General features: G+C 41.5%; 1 protein-coding gene across 1 annotated transcript; it reads left to right on the forward strand.

The window, feature by feature from the left end:
- The first annotated feature begins 5,197 nt into the window (after positions 1-5,197).
- LOC143288712 (latrophilin receptor-like protein A) lies at positions 5,198-8,829 on the forward strand. The gene is made up of 3 exons (XM_076597340.1): positions 5,198-5,611; positions 6,191-6,719; positions 8,552-8,829. The coding sequence occupies exons 1-3, from the start codon at positions 5,198-5,200 to the stop codon at positions 8,827-8,829; spliced, it is 1,221 nt and encodes a 406-aa protein (XP_076453455.1).
- Positions 8,830-18,267: the final 9,438 nt, after the last annotated feature.

Here is an 18,267-nt window from a genome sequence, read left to right on the forward strand (position 1 = left end):
TCACGGTCGCTACTACGTTTTGTATAGACTGTGTGCATTCTTTTCTCAATTACCGCCCAGTTTCATTTGTTATAATTTTTATTTCCTACTTTGCCTTTTTCATGTGATTCTCAAATTTGCCTCTGAAGAAGGGCTCTTCTCTTTTAACACTGAGCATAAAAAGATGTTGAAAGCGCTGTAATCTTTGTTGTTGTTGTTGTTGTTGTTGTTTTTCTTACTTATTCCTTTCCTTCTTCTTTTTCTTTTTCTCCTTCTTCTCCTCTCTTCCTTCCTTCCTTCCATTCCTATTTCGTTACTTATTTTCCAGCCCTATCCGCTGTTCGCAAGAGATGATGGAGGTGTATCCTGCAGAATGCCCTGCCAATGCCTCTTTCAGTGACGTCAGCAACTATCAGTGGTTACTCAGAACTTGCAAAGCCGTTTCCTTTCAGTATCAACCAGACGATCTATTTCCGTCACAGTTATCTTGTGCTTTGTGTTGGATGGCGAGGGATGGACCATCGTGCAATCAACTGACCGAGACCCCTTTCCCCTTCGTGCTTGTGATGAGTTCCAGAGCTTTGCACGACGTCACAGCCACAGCACAAAGACCGTGCGGGTGCGCTCCTGATGAGATGTACGACGTGTACGAGGTATGGCTTGGCTTGGATTGGATTGGCTTTTGCTGAGCTTTCCATCCATGCCTTGGTGCGTTGTGATTTTTCTGTAGTGTGTTTCTTTCTTGTTGTGTTTTACTCGTGTAATGTGCCTGAGGCGTTGCTTTATCTTTTATGAAAGGCGCAATATGAATTAAACTGTTAATATAATTATCATTATCATAATTCTTCTGCTTCTTCTTCTTCTTTTTATTATTATCATTATTATTATTGTTATTATTATTATAGTATTATTATTATCATTAAATTTGGTTGAAGTGGAGGATTGGCTCTTGTTGGTTTGGCTTGAGCTTGGTTTTGGTTTGACTTCATTCGGGATTTGTTTTTGTTGTTGGTGGTGGTGTTGCTTTTGTTTCTGATTGTGCGGGCGTGTATGTGTACGTGCGTGCGTGCGTGTGTGTGTGTGTGTGTGTGTGTGTGTGTTTGCCTTGTGTTATCCTGTCATACGGCTGGTTACTAAGGAGCTGTTATTTGTCAACATTGTTGTCTCTCCTTATCCTCATAAAAACGCCTTGTCCGGTCCTTTTCTGGTGGTACATGGTCCGCCAACCTACTTTTTTTTCCTACGATCCTTTTTTGACTCACTTGTGTAAACAAAGTGAGTCCATGTTTTAACCCGGTGTTCGGTTGTCTCTGTGTGTGTGTGTGTGTGTGTGTGTGTGTGTGTGTGTGTGGTAAACTTTAACATTAACATTTTCTCTGCAACTACTTTGTCAGTTGACACCAAATTTGGCATAAAAATAGGAAAAATTCAGTTCTTTCCAGTCATTTTGTTTAAAACAATACTGCGCCTCTGGGATGGGCACCAAAAAAATAAAGAATGAAGCCTAATTATATGCAAACTGCATTTACTATTATATTTATATTTTTTGTATTCTCTAAACTTGGCACTTTGATCTGATATTCGACCCAACAGCTAGAGCAGTCATTATTATCATTTTTTGTTCAAGCAGGAACTTCTTTTGCTAAGCATGGAAGTTTTATTTATCTTGCAAACGTTTTGGTGCAGAGTGTAAAAAAGGGAAATTACTCTGTAATGCTAGAGGAGTTAATTTGCTTTAAACTGATCTTTCTCATCTTAAACATTACATTTTGAAACAAGAGAGGCAAGGCCTTCAAGACTCACTTGTGATGCACTTTTTTTTTTAATCCAAGCTTTTTATGTATTGAGTATAATTTCAAAATGTAATGTTTAAGATGAAAAAGATCAGTTTAAAGCAAACTAAGTTCCCCAGCAGAGTAATTTCCCTTGTTTTACACTCGACACCAAAACGTTTGCAATAAATAAAACTTCCATGCTTAGCAAAAGAAGTTCCTGTTTCAACAAAAAATGATAATAATGATAGATCTCTTGTTGGGTCGAATATCAGATCAAAGTGCCAAGTTTAGAGAATACAAAAAATATAAATATAACAGTAAATGCATTATACTCAATACATAAAAATCTTGGATTTTTTAAAAGTGTATCACTAGTGAGTCTTGAAGGTCTTGCCTTTCTTGTTTTTCTTCTTTTTTTTTTTTTGTTTATAAACATTCTTCCGTGTATCGTGCCATTGAAAAATTATGTATTATCAGTATTATTATTATCATTAAGTAGGTCAGATCGTGGGGTCTATGATCGGAATAAAACGACACCTGGACAAATTTTACGCAGTATGGTTTTGGGGCTAGATCACTGCCAAAAACAATCTTCCAAAGTCAACTTCCGGGTGTGTACACGTTCCATATTATCTCCTACAGTCTACTTACATCAACATGAAAACCAATATCCTACTGCGTGAACATGAAATTTATCTTTGGGTGTTTTCAACGTCAAGATCAACTTCCAGTAACGTCGACACTAAAATCAACTTTTGGCCGTATCAATTTCATTCCGGTAGTCCGATTGCACGTCATATTTCTTTTTTTCTTTTTTTTTTCCTCCAGTTTTAGAGTTATGCGTGCGTTTTAATGACTGGTGCGGAAAGCGCTTTGATTTGTCTCTGCACAAGATTCAGCGCTACAGAAATATAATAATTGTATTGTATGTTTCTATCACGAATCCGAAGAGATTTCAATGAGTAGCATTTCGGCTTCGTCCACAGATTTGTGTGTGTGTGTGTGTGTGTGTGATTTAAAAAAAAAAAAAATCATAGTCTAAGGTTTTTGTTTTTGACATCCGAAAAAGAGTGGTAACTTTCTTCGTACACAATGTACACGACTTAACTCTCTCCATACGAACGGCGAAAGAGACGACGTTAACAGCGTTTCACCCCAATTACCACCATCAAAATATTGCAAGCGGAAGGCTCTAAAACTGAAGAGGTGAACGTTGACAAAGAACACCACAATTCTGACGACGGAAGCTAAAGGTTGGGTCATTGAGACACCCACTGGACATCCGAGGGGTCTGTGTAGAGGAGAAGAGAGGACTGGCCGTACTGAGTGAGTTAAACTCGATGCTGCACGGAACTTGGGACAAACCCAGAAACTTCCTCTAAATAGGAAGCTCCGCAGCAGCGGTGCAAGAAGAAATGTGCAAACATAAAATTAGCTTTTATCCAAGACTGGCAATACCTTTTAACTCACTCAGTACGGCCAGTCCTCTCTCCTCCTCTACACAGACCCCTCGAATGTCCAGTGGGTGTCTGAATGACCCAACCTTTAGCTTCCGTCGTCAGAATTGTGGTATTCTTTGTCAACATTCACATCTTCAGTATAAGAGCCTTCCGCTTGCGATATTTTGATGATGGTAATTGGGGTGAAACGCTGTTAACGTCGTCTCTTTCGCCGTTCGTATGGAAAGAGTTAATCCTGAATATGCTACACAGATTATGCGGACAATACAGAACAAACACGTGGCTGTCTCGATGGTTTTTGACTCAAAATGAAAGAAAAAGTGAGGGCAGGAGAGTAAATGATTAATAAACAATGATTAATAAACAATAAAGAGTGGTACTCTCTTCATACTAAAGGCACACAACTTCAAGGCAATGCTGCCTATGCTACCGATTCAGCTAGCGCACAGGTAAATAAAAGGGATATTGAAACATACCCAGACACTTTCTTAAAAAGAAAAAAGAGCTCCATGCTTGTCCTGAAACCGATCGTTTCACACGTACACACAGCAGCAATGACAGAAGACGTGTGCAAACACAAATTGGCTTTTATACAAGACTAGCATAGCCTTTTCATCCTGAATATGGTTCACAGAATATACGGACAATACAGAACAAACACATGATTGCCTCGATGGCAAAATGAAAGAACAAAGAGGTAAGGAGAATAAATAATTGATAACCATTAAAGAATGGTAAATCTCTTCATACACAAGGTGCACAGCTCAATGCTGCTTATGCTACTGATTTTGACGTTGTTTTAGAAAACGTTATCATCAGTACAGCACTCCAGTTGAGCATTGTGCTATTGTCTGTATCCTCTTGTGGTTAACGCTATCATTCTATCATTGACAATGATTTGTCTAGTTACCATAATTATGTTGACCCATGACCATTTATATTCTGAATAATCGTGTTGTTATTTTGCTTAGAAATGTACGTTTTATCTATTAGTTGCCATGCTTTGTCACATGGCTGTCGTTATACTCTCTTGTGTCACCAACAGTGAACAGCAGGATATTTTCAGTTTAACCATTGTTCTGAACTGGTTACTCCAAAAGCTTAGAGACCTAAACCATTTGGTTATGTTTCAATCGTAAACAAATAGTTGTAATGGTCGGATGTTCAGTAATAGATGTAAGGTGTAGGAAGTGATATGGATTGATCTTTTGTTTGTCGAGTGGATGTGAAAGGGTGATATATGGAAATTATGTAAACAGCGGCTTCTGTTAACAGGCAAGATGCCGAACACTGCACTGCTCTCTTGGCAAGAGAATTCTTGGATCTCGCTGCTTCCCCACAGTTAAAAGTTTGGAGGGAATTGGCTATGAACTCAACCTTCGCCTGATACCTATGAATATCGACTCTCCCGCTATTCCCGCTATTGTGAAATTCCTGGCTCTTGGTGTATACGCTACTGGTATTTTTTATGAATTCGACAGACAACTGCCCCCAAACTTGTTTGAGTACACTTTTTTCCAAATGGTCGTTCGTGTTGAAAACAACGACGATGGTGACGATATTGTGACTGTAAAGGAAGTAGATATGAAAATAAGACTATTCGTAAAGGAACTGACTGAAGTTCAGGAGGTGGAACATGTGTTGCTCGCTGTCACTCCGTCCACCTTGAATATCACAACTTATGATTTCGGGGACGAGAGACTTTATGAACTCACCAACTTGTTCTCAAACAAAAATAAAGCAAAAATAATGCACGATGTCGATAAAATCCAAAACGTGAATGGTTTTGATCGTGTATTTGCTGACAGAGTGTTTTCTGACTATGCATTCAATGTCCCCGATGATGTCTTGCGTAAAACTGAATTTTATTTACCTAGCGGGAAGTATCTCACAGTCCAGCCCACTTTAAACTGCACTAAAGTCTCATTCAACCTCTCGAAACGAAACAGAACAGAAGCCTTCAGGACCTACAGAAACCCACTGATGGAAAAAGCGAAAAACTGGAGCACGAACGAATACCGATTTGCACATAGCTTCAATGAAAACAGCGGGGAAATCATTCTTAGTCTGGACAGGGAGACAGGGGAGGTGTACCACAGTCCGTCAGATCAGACCATCAGCTTTCAGTTCGTGGAGCTGGGGCAGGACGACGTGGTGATGGTGTGTGTGGATCAACTGTACGCCAAGCATAGCCGCCTTTCTTCTTCGCCCCTGGTTCTCGAAAAGTTCTTCTCCACTGAGATGATCTACGCGTCTGTGGCATGCCAGTCGTTGTCCGTGGTGGGCCTGTTCCTCGTTCTCCTCACCTACTGTCTGTTCGCCGAGCTGAGGAGTCTGCCTGGCAAGAACACCATGGGTCTGGTGACGTCCCTTCTGGTGGCTATGCTGCTCTTTGAGGTGAGTGAACACGATGCCCCCCCCCCCCCAGCCCCCCCTCCCCCCGCCACCACCACCCTCCGTACACACACACACCTCTAACTCCGCCACATGGAGAAGTGTCAGTGCAGGGTAGTCCTGAACCTACCCCCTTCCCTTACTTTCGCCACCTTGTAGTGAGGAGGAACTTCAGTGCATGCTATTGAAGCTGGACTCCTCTACCTCTTTGATTCCGTTCAGTTATAATGGAGAGAGATAGAGTTGGGGAGAGTGAAGGTAGGTAGCCCAAACCGACACCATTTCCGTTTTCAATAGTTTAATCAAACCCCTAGAAAGCGGTTCATTTCCAACAGGGAGAAAGGGGGGAGGGAGGGGTAGTCGATCTTGACTAGCCACAAACGACCCCGGAGGAGACAATCGAGGCCAGCCCAAAGTGAATCCGGGGTAAAATCCAAAAGGGGTGAAGCTGGAGGGATGGGGAGGGGGAGGGGTAGTTTGAGGCTGTTACACCAAAGGCTTAAAGACTCCGACTGAAGTCAGAAGAAGAAGGACACGTGTTGCTTACTTACTTACTTACTTACTTACTACACACCATGACAGGTGGGCGTGGCTCGGGTGGAGATCCTGGCCCTCTGCACCCTCCTGGGCGTGCTGATCCACTTCGCCCTCCTGTCGGCCTTCACCTGGATGGTCATCTGCTCCCTGCACATGTACCGGGTCTTCGCGCACGTGCTGGCCTCGCGCCACCACCTGCAGTCAGACAGCAACCAGCAGCAGTCCCGGCTCTTCGTCAAGCACGTGCTCCTCTCCCTGCTCGTGCCCGCCGTCATCGTGGGAGCCACCTTGGCCGGGAACTGGCTGGCGTACCGACAGGGCTGGGTCTGCGTGTGGCCGGAGCTGGCAGAAGGGGAGGTGTACGTGGGTTACGGTCGAGGGATCTGTTACGTGTCCAACACGCCCAGCCTGATCGCGGCCTCGGTGGTGCCCGTGTGTCTGGCCGTCGGGGTGAACGCGCTGCTGTTCCTGCTCACGGTCGTACGCTTGCGCCACCTCAACCACGAGGCCAAGCTGGCCACTCAGGGCCAGCGACGGCAGCTGGGGCTGTATGTCCGCATGTCCACCCTCACTGGTGAGGTGGTTTTTGGGGTGTTTGTTGTTGTTGTTGTTGTTGTTGTTGTTTTGCTCTTGTTTTTTTTTGTTGTTGTTGTTGTTGTTGTTGTTGTTTTCTTGTTGTTTTTGCTGTTGTTGTTAACAGATAGTAAAGAGTGGTAACACTCTTCATTCACAAGGTACACAACTTCAAGTCAATCCTGCTGATGCTACCAGTTCAGCTAGCACCCAGGTAGATAAAAGGTACAGTGGAACAAACCCAGACACTTCCTCAAAAAAAAAAAAAAAAAAAAAAGAAAGCGCCGGCCTTGTCATTGTACTGATCATTTGACATGCGAATACAGTAGTAATGACAGAAGAAATGTGTAAACACAAATTAGCTTCTTGTTGTTGTTGTTGCTAAAGAAGTGGGTGGGTTGTTCGTGGGTACAGGTATGTATGTGCTGTGCGTGGTGTGTGTGTGTGTGTGTGTGTGTGTCTGTGTGTGTGTGTCTGTGTCTGTGTCTGGGGGGTCGGTAGGTTATTTTTTTTTCTCAAACACATTATTTATATGTTATTCAAATATCGATTATTACGCAAACCAAATGGTGGCACCCACCCATCGTTTACAACGATGTATTTTGAAGAAACGGAAAAGGCTAGTTATGACGTTGATCCTGCGCGCACATAACTAAAAGAATAACGAAGTACTGCGATCTTGGATAACATTAGTGGACATTTAACAATATAATTATGTATATTCATTGCTTTTAGAGCTCTATGTATGATTTAGAGCTTAAAACTATCGCTGAGTAATGTTGTTGTTTTTCTTTACTCCGCTGTACATGCGACCTAGGGGGGGGGGGGGTGTGGGGGGGGGGGGGGGGAAGAGCTTAAAAACTTTGATTCGACTGTGTCGTGGCAATGCCGCCACTGATTTGTCTATTCTTGCTCTCTGTTTCACCTCCTCACTCCTGTCCCTGTACACTTATTGAATCTGATTGTAAGCATCAACACACAGAGGACACACACACACACACACACACACACACACACACACACACACACACACACACACACACACACACACACACACACACACACCTGATAAAGTGCAGGACACGCTTTATGTTTTTATCACCTTTCTCATTTTCGTTCTCTGTTGCTGTTGGTTTTTCCCCTGTTATGGAGTGTTGAGTTATTCGTATGGCAGGCATCATCTTAACCTTTAACCTTTAACCCAGGCATCAACTTAACTTTTAACTCTTAGCCCAGGCATCAACTTAACCTTTAACCTTTAACCCAGGTATCAACTTAACCTTTAACCCAGGCATTAACTTAACCTTTGACCCAAGTATCAACTTAACCTTTAACCCAGGCATCAACTTAACCTTTAACCCAGGCATCAACTTAACCTTTAACCTTTTACCCAGGTATCAACTTAACCTTTAACCTTTAACCCAGGCATCAACTTCATCTTTAACCCAGGCATCAGCTTAACCATTAACTTTTAACGCAGGCATCAACATAACCTTTAACCCAGGTATCAACTTAAACGTTTACCTTTAACCCAGACATCAACTTGATTTTTAAACCTTTAACCCAGGCATTAATTTAACCTTTAACCTAGGCACCAACTTACCCTTTAACCTTTAACCCAGGCATCAACTTAACATTTAACCCAGGCATCAGCTTAAACTTTGACTTTTAACCCAGGCATCAACTTGATTTTTAACCTTTAACCCAGGCATCAGTTTAACCTTCAACCTTTAACCCAGGCACCAACTTAACTTCTAACGTTTAACCAGGCATCAGCTTAAACTTTGACTTTTAACCCAGGCATCAACTTAACCTTTCAATCTTTAACCCCAGGGATCAACTGGCTGGTGGGCATTGCCACGGCTGCCATCGACAACGTCGTCATCTGGTACGTCTTCATCGTGCTCTGCGGGCTGCAAGGCTTCTACGTCTTCGTCGCCTTTGTCTGCAACCGGCGAGTGTTCTCCCTTTACCGAGCTCTCCTCCGCTGCAGAAATCAGTCCGGAGACGGGCCGGAAGTTGCAGACATTCCGGACACCGATAACATCAGGGTGGTCCCGGATTCGGGTGTCCCCAGGATCAGAGAGCGAGATGATCGAAAGGACGAGTGAATGGTTTCATTTGTTGCACGGTTTTGTTTTTGTCAGGAAAACAGGGAACAAAGCACCACTGTTCCTGCAACGACGCAGGGCAGAACTGACACTAGAATTTAAAAAATACGAGAAAAAAAAATGTGCGAAAGATTCTGTTGATGAATATGAACATTTCCTAAGTCATACTAATTTTTTTAAAGCAAGCTAAGAGACTGAAGTTAACTATTTACTTCGCGTGAGCTCTGTAGGATCATTTCGAGCTTTCTGAAGAATGAAGAAACTAAATGCATGTATATGAATTAAAAATCACGAAAATAACCATAGAAGTACAGTCTACAGTGCTGATACAGTGTTAATACTTATCTAAATACCAAAAGTTGTTTTCATCCCGACCGCAAAGAAAACTCGAAAGTTGTTTGTGATCATGAGGGCAAATCGTTCAGTTTGTAGTTCTGAACACCTCCTGGCGTTTTATGTTGCTTGCTAGTTTGATGGAGTGTGTTGATTTGTGTTTTGTTTTTGTGTTTGTATTTCTTTTTATCACAACAGATTTCTCTGTGTGAAATTCGGGCTGCTCTCCCCAGGGAGAGCGCGTCGCTGTATTACAGCGCCACCCATATTTTTTTTTTGTATTTTTTCCTGTGTGCAGTTTTATTTGTTTTTCCTATCGAAGTGGATTTTTTCTACAGAATTTTGCCAGGAACAACCCTTTTGTTGCCGTGGGTTCTTTTACGTGCGCTAAGTGCATGCTGCACACGGAACCTCGGTTTATCGTCTTATCCGAATGACTAGCGTCCAAAACACCACTCAAGGTCTAGTGGAGGGGGAGAAAATATCGGGGGCTGAGCCGTGATTCGAACCAGCACGCTCAGATTTTCTTGCTTCCTTGGCAGACGCGTTACCTCTAGGCCATCACTCCAATGTTGTTGGTGTTGTTGTTGTTTTCCAGTTATTGAGAATTGGGCATTTTGTTATCCTGTGTCGCTTGCTGGTGATGTATGCTTGATGTAACGCCTACTAGAGTTATAGGTTTCTCCGTTGAACCGATAGGTTTCTTCCGCAGATTCTGCCGGATCCAGACTTCGCATGCATGGGTAGACACAACCCGGGGGCCAACTGCGTGTGGCATGCACACAGCACGGTGGAGCTAGATGGCCGTCGGTGGCTCTCTTGTCTTGAGCCGACGCACTTTTATGGATCTCGTTTAATTCCATAAGGGTGTCTAGCCACCCGCCTCACCAGTCCCGGAAGGGGGCGGTGGGAGTGCCGGTTTAGTCGCCGGCAACCCGACCCTGAAAGGGGTTAAAAGGGGATTGAAAATTATATTGTGTTCGTTTGTTCTTTTGACGAGAAATCTGGATACAGTTTGTTGAAGACTGTCCTTGATCAGCCAGTTTAGCTAATCTTTTGAGTTGTTGTACTGTTTTCTTGTGGTGGGTTGAGCAACACAGATAAGTCTTGATGGTGTTCCCTCTCTTGTTCATAAAAGAAATCATCTTTACATGTTTTTGCTTTCAAATCCCAGACATTGCGGATATTGATGTATCTTGTGTATCTTGTGATTGGTATCTTTCCGTGTTGACACAGATGAAATCGTTATGTTTATTGGTACCTGTCTGACATGATTTTGGTGTCGTGATTATTACTGCACGAATGAGTTGGTTTTCTTTTCTTTCTTTCTTTTTCTTTTTTTTTTTTCTTTTTTTTCTTTTTTTTTTTTTTTGTCTTTTCTTTTATTCATATTGTTGTAATCCTTTGTGATTAGTTTCGGTACCTAAAATGCTCTCACTTTCCAATGGTTTTTTTTTCTGATTTGCAGTTTAAATCATAGGTAATAACTAATGATATTATCACTATTGTATGTCTGTATATTTAGACTAATGTTAAACTCGAACAGAAATGTTTGTTGTTGTTTTTTAAATGCTCTTACTTTCAGCATGTTTGATATTAGGTTGGTAGACAATGTTGGTTTATTCATTGATTACTCTGTATTGTGTAGTAGAGATCGATGTAGTCATCAGTGTTGTGTGATTATTAAATTTCATGGACATAGAATCGACGTTCATTCTTCTAATGATTTCTGATGTTTGCGAATTCTGTGTGTGTGTGTGTGTGTGTGTGTGTGTGTGTGTGTGTGTGTGTGTGTCTGTGTGTGTCTGTCTGTCTGTCTGTCTCTCTCTCTCTCTGTCTCTCTGTCTCTCTCTTTTCCAGCTGAGCATTGGAGAGTGGGATTGCGGCAAGAGGATTAATTCACGAGTTTTCATAAATTTGTATTTTCTATATACATGAACGTGGGCGGTGATGTGCGCACGCACGCACGCGCGTGTGTGTGTGTGTCTGTGTGTATGCGCGTGCAAGCGTGTGGGGAGTGTATGCGCGTGCAAGCGTGTGGGGGGGGGGGGGGCTTGGGGGTTGGGGGGGGGCGGGGGGGAGTTGGGGGATGTTTGTACGTGCGTGAAACCGATCACTACCAGCAACAACGAGGACAAGTTTGACAACCCAAAAACTTCAATAAAAACAGCAATCAACACCATCATTCCCACTATCACCACCAGCACCATCATCATCATCATCATCATCATACTAACAGCAACCACGATTAACAAATGAATAAATACACGCTGGCGAAAGAAATAGAAGTGAGCGGTGGCCTAGTGGTAATGCACCCGAGCAGGACGCGAACGACCACGGGTTCGATTCCCATGTAGGGACCTGGATTTTTGCTCCCACCTCCAATAGACACTTGGGTAGTGGTCTGGGTGCTAGTATTTCGGACGAGACGATATATCGAGGTCCCGTGTGCAACACGCACTTAGCGCACGTAAAAATATATACCTGCTCACGGCAACAAAAGGTTTGTCCATGGCAAAACTCTGCATAGAAATTCACTTTGATATGACAGTAAAGAAAAAAAAGAAGAAAAGAAATAAAAGAATATAATAAATACACACGCAGAAAAAAAGGGTGACTTCATACTGTAATGAGATGTTCTCTCTAGTAGGAGAGTGGCCCAAATTTCATGCAGAGAAATCTGTTGTGACAAAAACTTAATACAATCCAATCCAGTCCAGTGCAGTCCAACCAGATACGATACAATTTGAAACGATACCATACTATACGATACACTTACACTACACTACAATTCATTACAATGCAGTGAAATACCATGCAATACAATGCAATGCAATGCAATACAATGCAAAGCGATACAAAGCAATAATGGACGCATATTCCTTCCACCCTGTACCCAGACGAAATCGAACGAATCATCTTCGTGGTAATCAACTCCATCCAAGCTGTTGGAAAGGCTTCAAATAGGGGTGGTCTGCCATTCCTCGGGTGTTGCTCGTGAGGGTGGTCAGTTCCATGGGACGCAACTCTGTTGCACTTGCCCGGCAAGCAACGATGGACACATCCGTTACTGGCATAATTATGTGTCTCTGAGATTTTTCAAATTCGTGCTCGAGTATGGTCTGTAAACGTCCAAGCTTGTTCTGATTACCGTATTGATTTTTTTTTTTTTTTTTTTTTTTTCATTTTCGTTCGGTGATTTTTGACTCACTTGTGTAAACAAAGTGAGTCTATGTTTTAACTCGGTGTTCGGTTGTCTGTGTCTGTGTGTCCGTGGTAAACTTTAACATTGACATTTTCTCTGCAAATACTTTGTCAGTTGACACCAAATTAGGCATAAAAATAGGAAAAATTCAGTTTTTTTTCCAGTAATCTTGTTTAAAACACTATTGCACCCCTGGGATGGGCACAAAAATTTTTTTAAAAAAGAAGCCTAAGTATATGCAAACTGCATTTACTGTTATATTTATATTTTTTGTATTCTCTAAACTTGGCACTTTGATCTGATATTCGACACAACAACAAGAGCAGTCATTATTATCATTTTTTGTTCAAACAGGAATTTCTTTTGCTAAGCATGGAAGTTTTATTTATTTTGCAAACGTTTGGTGCAGACAGTAAAAAAAGGGAAATTACTCTGTAATTAATGCTAGGGGACTTAATTTGCTTTAAACTGATCTTTCTCATCTTAAACATTACATTTTGAAATTATACTCAATACATAAAAAGCTTGAATTTTTTTTTAAGTGTATCACAAGTGAGTCTTGAAGGCCTTGCCTCTCTTGTTTGTTTTTTTGCAATTAAATGTCTACCCACCATGAATTGATGTGAGGTTTTTGAGCTTCTGTAAGCAATGGCGTCTGGGCTGACACTGTTTATGAATGAAATGTATATCAGCAGCAAAGTTCAATTTATTGCCTCTAACTGTTATTTATACGCATCCTCTCGATGAACTTTCAATTCACGGATACAAAGGTCTGGTACAGTGGACGGTATCTTTCTTAATCATTCAACATTTCTTTCGTCTTCTGCACATTTACATCTGAGTAGTTTTCCTCACATCAAGTTGCCGAAGCATTCACACAGTCAAAGTATAATAGAACTTGATAGGTCTTGAAGTGCAGAAACATGATATGTCACGAAAGAAATTGTATCAGTGCTAGTACAGTCGTTTTTGTATAAAGTAAATAAGACATGTAATAATACTTGTATTTGTATTTGTATTTCTTTTTATCACAACAGATTTCTCTGTGTGAAATTCAGGCTGCTCTCCCCAGGGAGAGTGCGTCGCTACATTACAGCGCCACCCATTATTTTGTATTTTTTCCTGCGTGCAGTTTTATTTGTTTTTCCTATCGAAGTGGGTTTTTCTACAGAATTTTGCCAGGAACAACCCTTTTGTTGGCGTGGGTTCTTTTACGTGCGCTAAGTGCATGCTGTACACGGGACCTCGGTTTATCGTCTCATCCGAATGACTAGCGTCCAGGCCACCACTCAAAGTTTAGTGGAGGGAGAGAAAATATCGGCGGCTGAGCCGTGATTCAAACCAGAGCGCTCAGATTTTCTCGCTTCCTAGGCGGACGCGTTACCTCTAGGTCATCGCTCCACATAATAATACAGTGCCTTGTTGGAAGCCACTGGAAGTGTACTTTGCAAACAAGAGTTTGTTGACGTCAGACAGACTGAAATCTTTTCAAAGGAAAGCCGATGATCAACAGAACAATATGGAGACTGGTGTCGTAGGAAAATTAGTTTTATGGTCATCGCATGAAGTTGGGTATCACTGAATGCAGAGGGTAAATCAACACACAACAAGAGAGGCAAGGCCTTCAAGACTCACTTGTGATACACTTTTTTTTTTTTAAATCCAAGCTTTTTATGTATTGAGTATAATTTCAAAATGTAATGTTTAAGATGAGAAATATCAGTTTAAAGCGAATTAAGTCCCCTAGCATTAATTACAGAGTAATTTCCCTTTTTTTTACTCTCTGCACCAAAACGTTTGCAAAATAAATACAAATTCCATGCTTAGCAAAAGAAGTTCCTGTTTGAACAAAAAATGATAATAATGACTCCTCTTGTTGTTGTGTCAGAATAAGAGGTCAAAGTGCCAAGTTTAGAGAATACAAAAAATATAAATATAACAGTAAATGCAGTTTGCATATAATTAGGCTTCTTTTCTTATTTTTTGTGCCCATCCCAGAGGTGCAATGTTGTTTTAAACAAGATGACTGGAAAGAACTGAATTTTTCCTTTTTTATGCCAAATTTGGTGTCAACTGACAAAGTATTTGCAGAGAAAATGTCAATGTTAACGTTTACCACGGACACACAGACACACGGACACACGACACACACACACACACACACACACACACACACACAGAGAGAGAGAGAGAGAGAGAGAGAGAGAGAGAGACAGAGAGACAACCGAACACCGGGTTAAAATATAGACTCACTTTGTTTGCACAAGTGAGTCAAAAAAGTGAGAAAAAAACAGGTGTTTCTAAATTTGTGAGCGTGTTGTGGAGGAACGGCGAGAGTTGCGTCATCAGTACTTCTGTAAGGATCATTGTATGCAAACTGATTTGAGTCTAGGAATGGGGTTCTCTGAGACAGAACGCGTTTAAGAATAAATCGTTCGGGTAGAGGGTGCTTGAGAACAGTTCATTTGAAACATTTCATGGCTGCTGGGACGAGGGTGATGCACCAAGGCCTGCAGGTTGTCTTATTCTGGGGAGGGGTTACAACTTATAATTTTGGTAATAATAATAATAATAATAATAATAATGATAATGGATACTTATATAGCACACTATCCAGAAATCTGCTCTAGGTGCTTTACAAAAACGCTCTTGTTAACATAAAACATTATATCTATGTTACATACACACACCAAAATGTGACCACACACACACACACACGCACACACACGCACACACACACACACACGCACTGCATACATACATTTTAACACACACACACACACACACACACACATACACACACACACGCACACACACACACACGCACTGCATACATACATTTTAACATACATGTGTATCTAATAGCTACCCTAACACATACGCACACATTGGCAGGCACAAACTTACATATACACACGCAAACACAATACACATTCATATACATGCATGTAGTTATGTACACATACATATGTACACACACATAGTCAAGCACACCTAACGAAAAGGAAGTGGACCTGCCACAATTGAACTTATTGCTGAGGGAAAAGGTGAGTTTTGAGACGAGATTTAAAAGATGCGAGGGAATCAGAATGACGGAGGTTATTAGGGAGCTTGTTCCACGTCTTTGGTCACAGTGTTTGCTCATTGCGCAGACCTGGGCTTTCTCTAGCTTTGTGCAGATTAATGAACGATCACCGTTCATCCAGACTGTGCTCAAAGTAAACACGGCCCTGGTAAAAACTAAACATTTTGAAAGTTATTCAATACCACAACAACACAACCTCGAACAGGACAAAACTAGCAAGGGACATAACTGGCTCTAAAAAGAAGCAGACTGTTACTTCCCTTTGACCACAAAGTGCGTTGACATCAGCAGCCGAATAGCTTGATACGATGCAAACCGTATTCAGTTTAAAGGGTGTTAGTCTGCTTTCACAGGTGTTCAACTGAATGACAGTTTGGTGTCAAGTTACACGCGTCTATCTATTTTGCTGTCTGCAAGTGACGCCATCTTTATCAGTCTTCTAACGGTTTATCGAAAGTTTTAAAATTACTCCTTGCAAATAATGCCATTTTGATTTGTCTTCAAATAATTTTCGGAAACCTTCGATTTTTCATATGATTTCTGCTCACATTGAAAGCTTGAGTGGAAACCCAACAAAGCAGTGGTTCCAGTTCTCTTTATAATCATGCATGGGAATTTTGCTGTTGTGAGCTTCAAGCATACTCGGAAAACTTCAATGTTGAACATTTTGAAAAATTCGCTCTGCTTTTGAAAAAAAGAAATGCGATGCTTGCGCTTGTGTGTTGTGAAACAGGCATTAACCCCATAAGTATCACAATCAAAATGAAAATGGTGTGCTTTTGGTGGATCTAATAAACGGTGCGTCTTGACCAGTATCCATGTATGATATCCTTCATCAGAATGTGTGGTCTATGTTTCCAACACCATGCACAATGTGTCCTCTGAACAGCATCGATCTCAGACATCCAGCACTCATTCATGTTGTGTAGTGAAAACAATAGGGCAACCCAAGCAGCAGTTGCTGTAGCAGAAGTAGTAGTAGTAGTAGTTTTGTGGTTGCTGGTGGAGCAGGAGAAGTAACAGCAGTAGCAGTGGTAATAGTAGTAATTGTGGTACGTAGACGTGGCAATTATAAACAGTTATATATACAGTCACAGGTCTTATGTGTCCTTACTCTTGTTGCGCTTTCTGCACAAAGAGCTACTTTTGCTGGCAGAACTGCTATTGCTTCTATCACTGATGTTGCTAATAATAATAATAATAATAATAATAATAATAATAATAATAATAACAATAGTAACAATAATAATGTTCTTAAATGAAAATATGTTTCCCAATAAGTTCCCCAATAATTTTCGACCAACGAGTTAAACCGTCACAATTTACCTTGATTTTGTACAAATTCTAATTCGATAGGCTCGAACGATATATACACGTACGTGAATTTAAACTACAGGGTCAGGGACAGCATTTTCCGAGGCCTCACACCAGTGAATCATGTGAGATGTGTGCTCAGTTACTTATCCTTGACCCACTCACCTGGATATCTCATTTTGCCTTTTGTTGCCATATTTTAGTTCGGCATCACTAAGGGTGTGATTGCACGTGGAAAATGTCTCGGCTGTTTTGTTTTGTTTTTTGTTGTTGTTTTGTTGTTGTTGTTGTTGTTTTTAGTGGGGGGGTAATAGCTTTCGTGGACTGCAACTCCCACGTTCATTTGTGTTCACACACGAGTGGGCTTTTACGAATAATTATGACCATTTCTATCCCCGCCGTCAGTTTCCGGTTTCGCCGGGAAGGAGGTGGGTGTGCATGCTGGGTATACTCTCGTCTCCATAACCCATCGAACGCTGACATGGATTACGGTATCTTTTACGTGCGTGTATCTTCTACATGCGCTTACACACACGAAAGGGGTTCAGGCACTAGCAGGTCTGTACATCTGTTGACCTGGGAGATCGGAAAAATCTCCACCCTTTACCCACCAGGGCCCGTGACCGAGATGGATATTTCTAGTGTCACAAGCTTGAAAAGACCTCAACGTTGGTTCACTGTTCGCTGCAGTTATCAAAACTGATGAAAATGGTCTAGCCATGAAAATTTCCCTCTTATTGTAGTACGTATAGGCTGACATTGAAAATGACCGTGGTTTCCATACAGGTCATATTAAGAGTCATTCGTTTTCTTTATTCATTTTCAGTCTGTTCATCTAAGTTGATGATATTAGACTGTATTAAGAGTCATGTATCAGAGGCGATGTTGTGTTTTAAGTTAACAGCCTGACTAAAGTGCGATCGAGATATAGGAATCTTTTCAGGTAAATAATTTGAAACAATCACCAGACGGGCGCAACTGCCCAGTGGTTAAAGCGTTGGTCTTTCAACCTCAGAGTCCCGAGTTCGAATCTCGGTAACGGCGCCTGGTGGGTAAAGGGTGGAGATTGTTTCGATCTCCTAGGTCAACATATGTGCAGACCTGCTAGTGTCTGAACCCCCTTCGTGTGTGTACGCAAGCAGAAGATCAAATGTGCACGTTAAAGATCCTGTAATCCATGTCAGCGTTCGGTGGATTATGGAAACAAGAAGATACCCCCGAAAGCGGAGTATGGCTGCCTACATGGCGGGGTTAAAAAAACACACGGTCATACACGTAAAAGCCCACTCGTAAACATACGAGTGAACGTGGGAGTTGCAGCCCACGAACGCAGAAGAAGAAGAAGCAGAAATAATCACACACACACACACACACACACACACACACACACACACACACACACACATATATATATATATATATATATATATATATATATATATATACTCTCAGAGACTTGAAAATCTGTTGTTGTTGTTGTTTTTTTCTCTCTCTCTCCCTT

Source organism: Babylonia areolata, chromosome 13 (assembly GCF_041734735.1).
Source record: "Babylonia areolata isolate BAREFJ2019XMU chromosome 13, ASM4173473v1, whole genome shotgun sequence".
Lineage (NCBI taxonomy): Eukaryota > Metazoa > Mollusca > Gastropoda > Neogastropoda > Buccinidae > Babylonia > Babylonia areolata.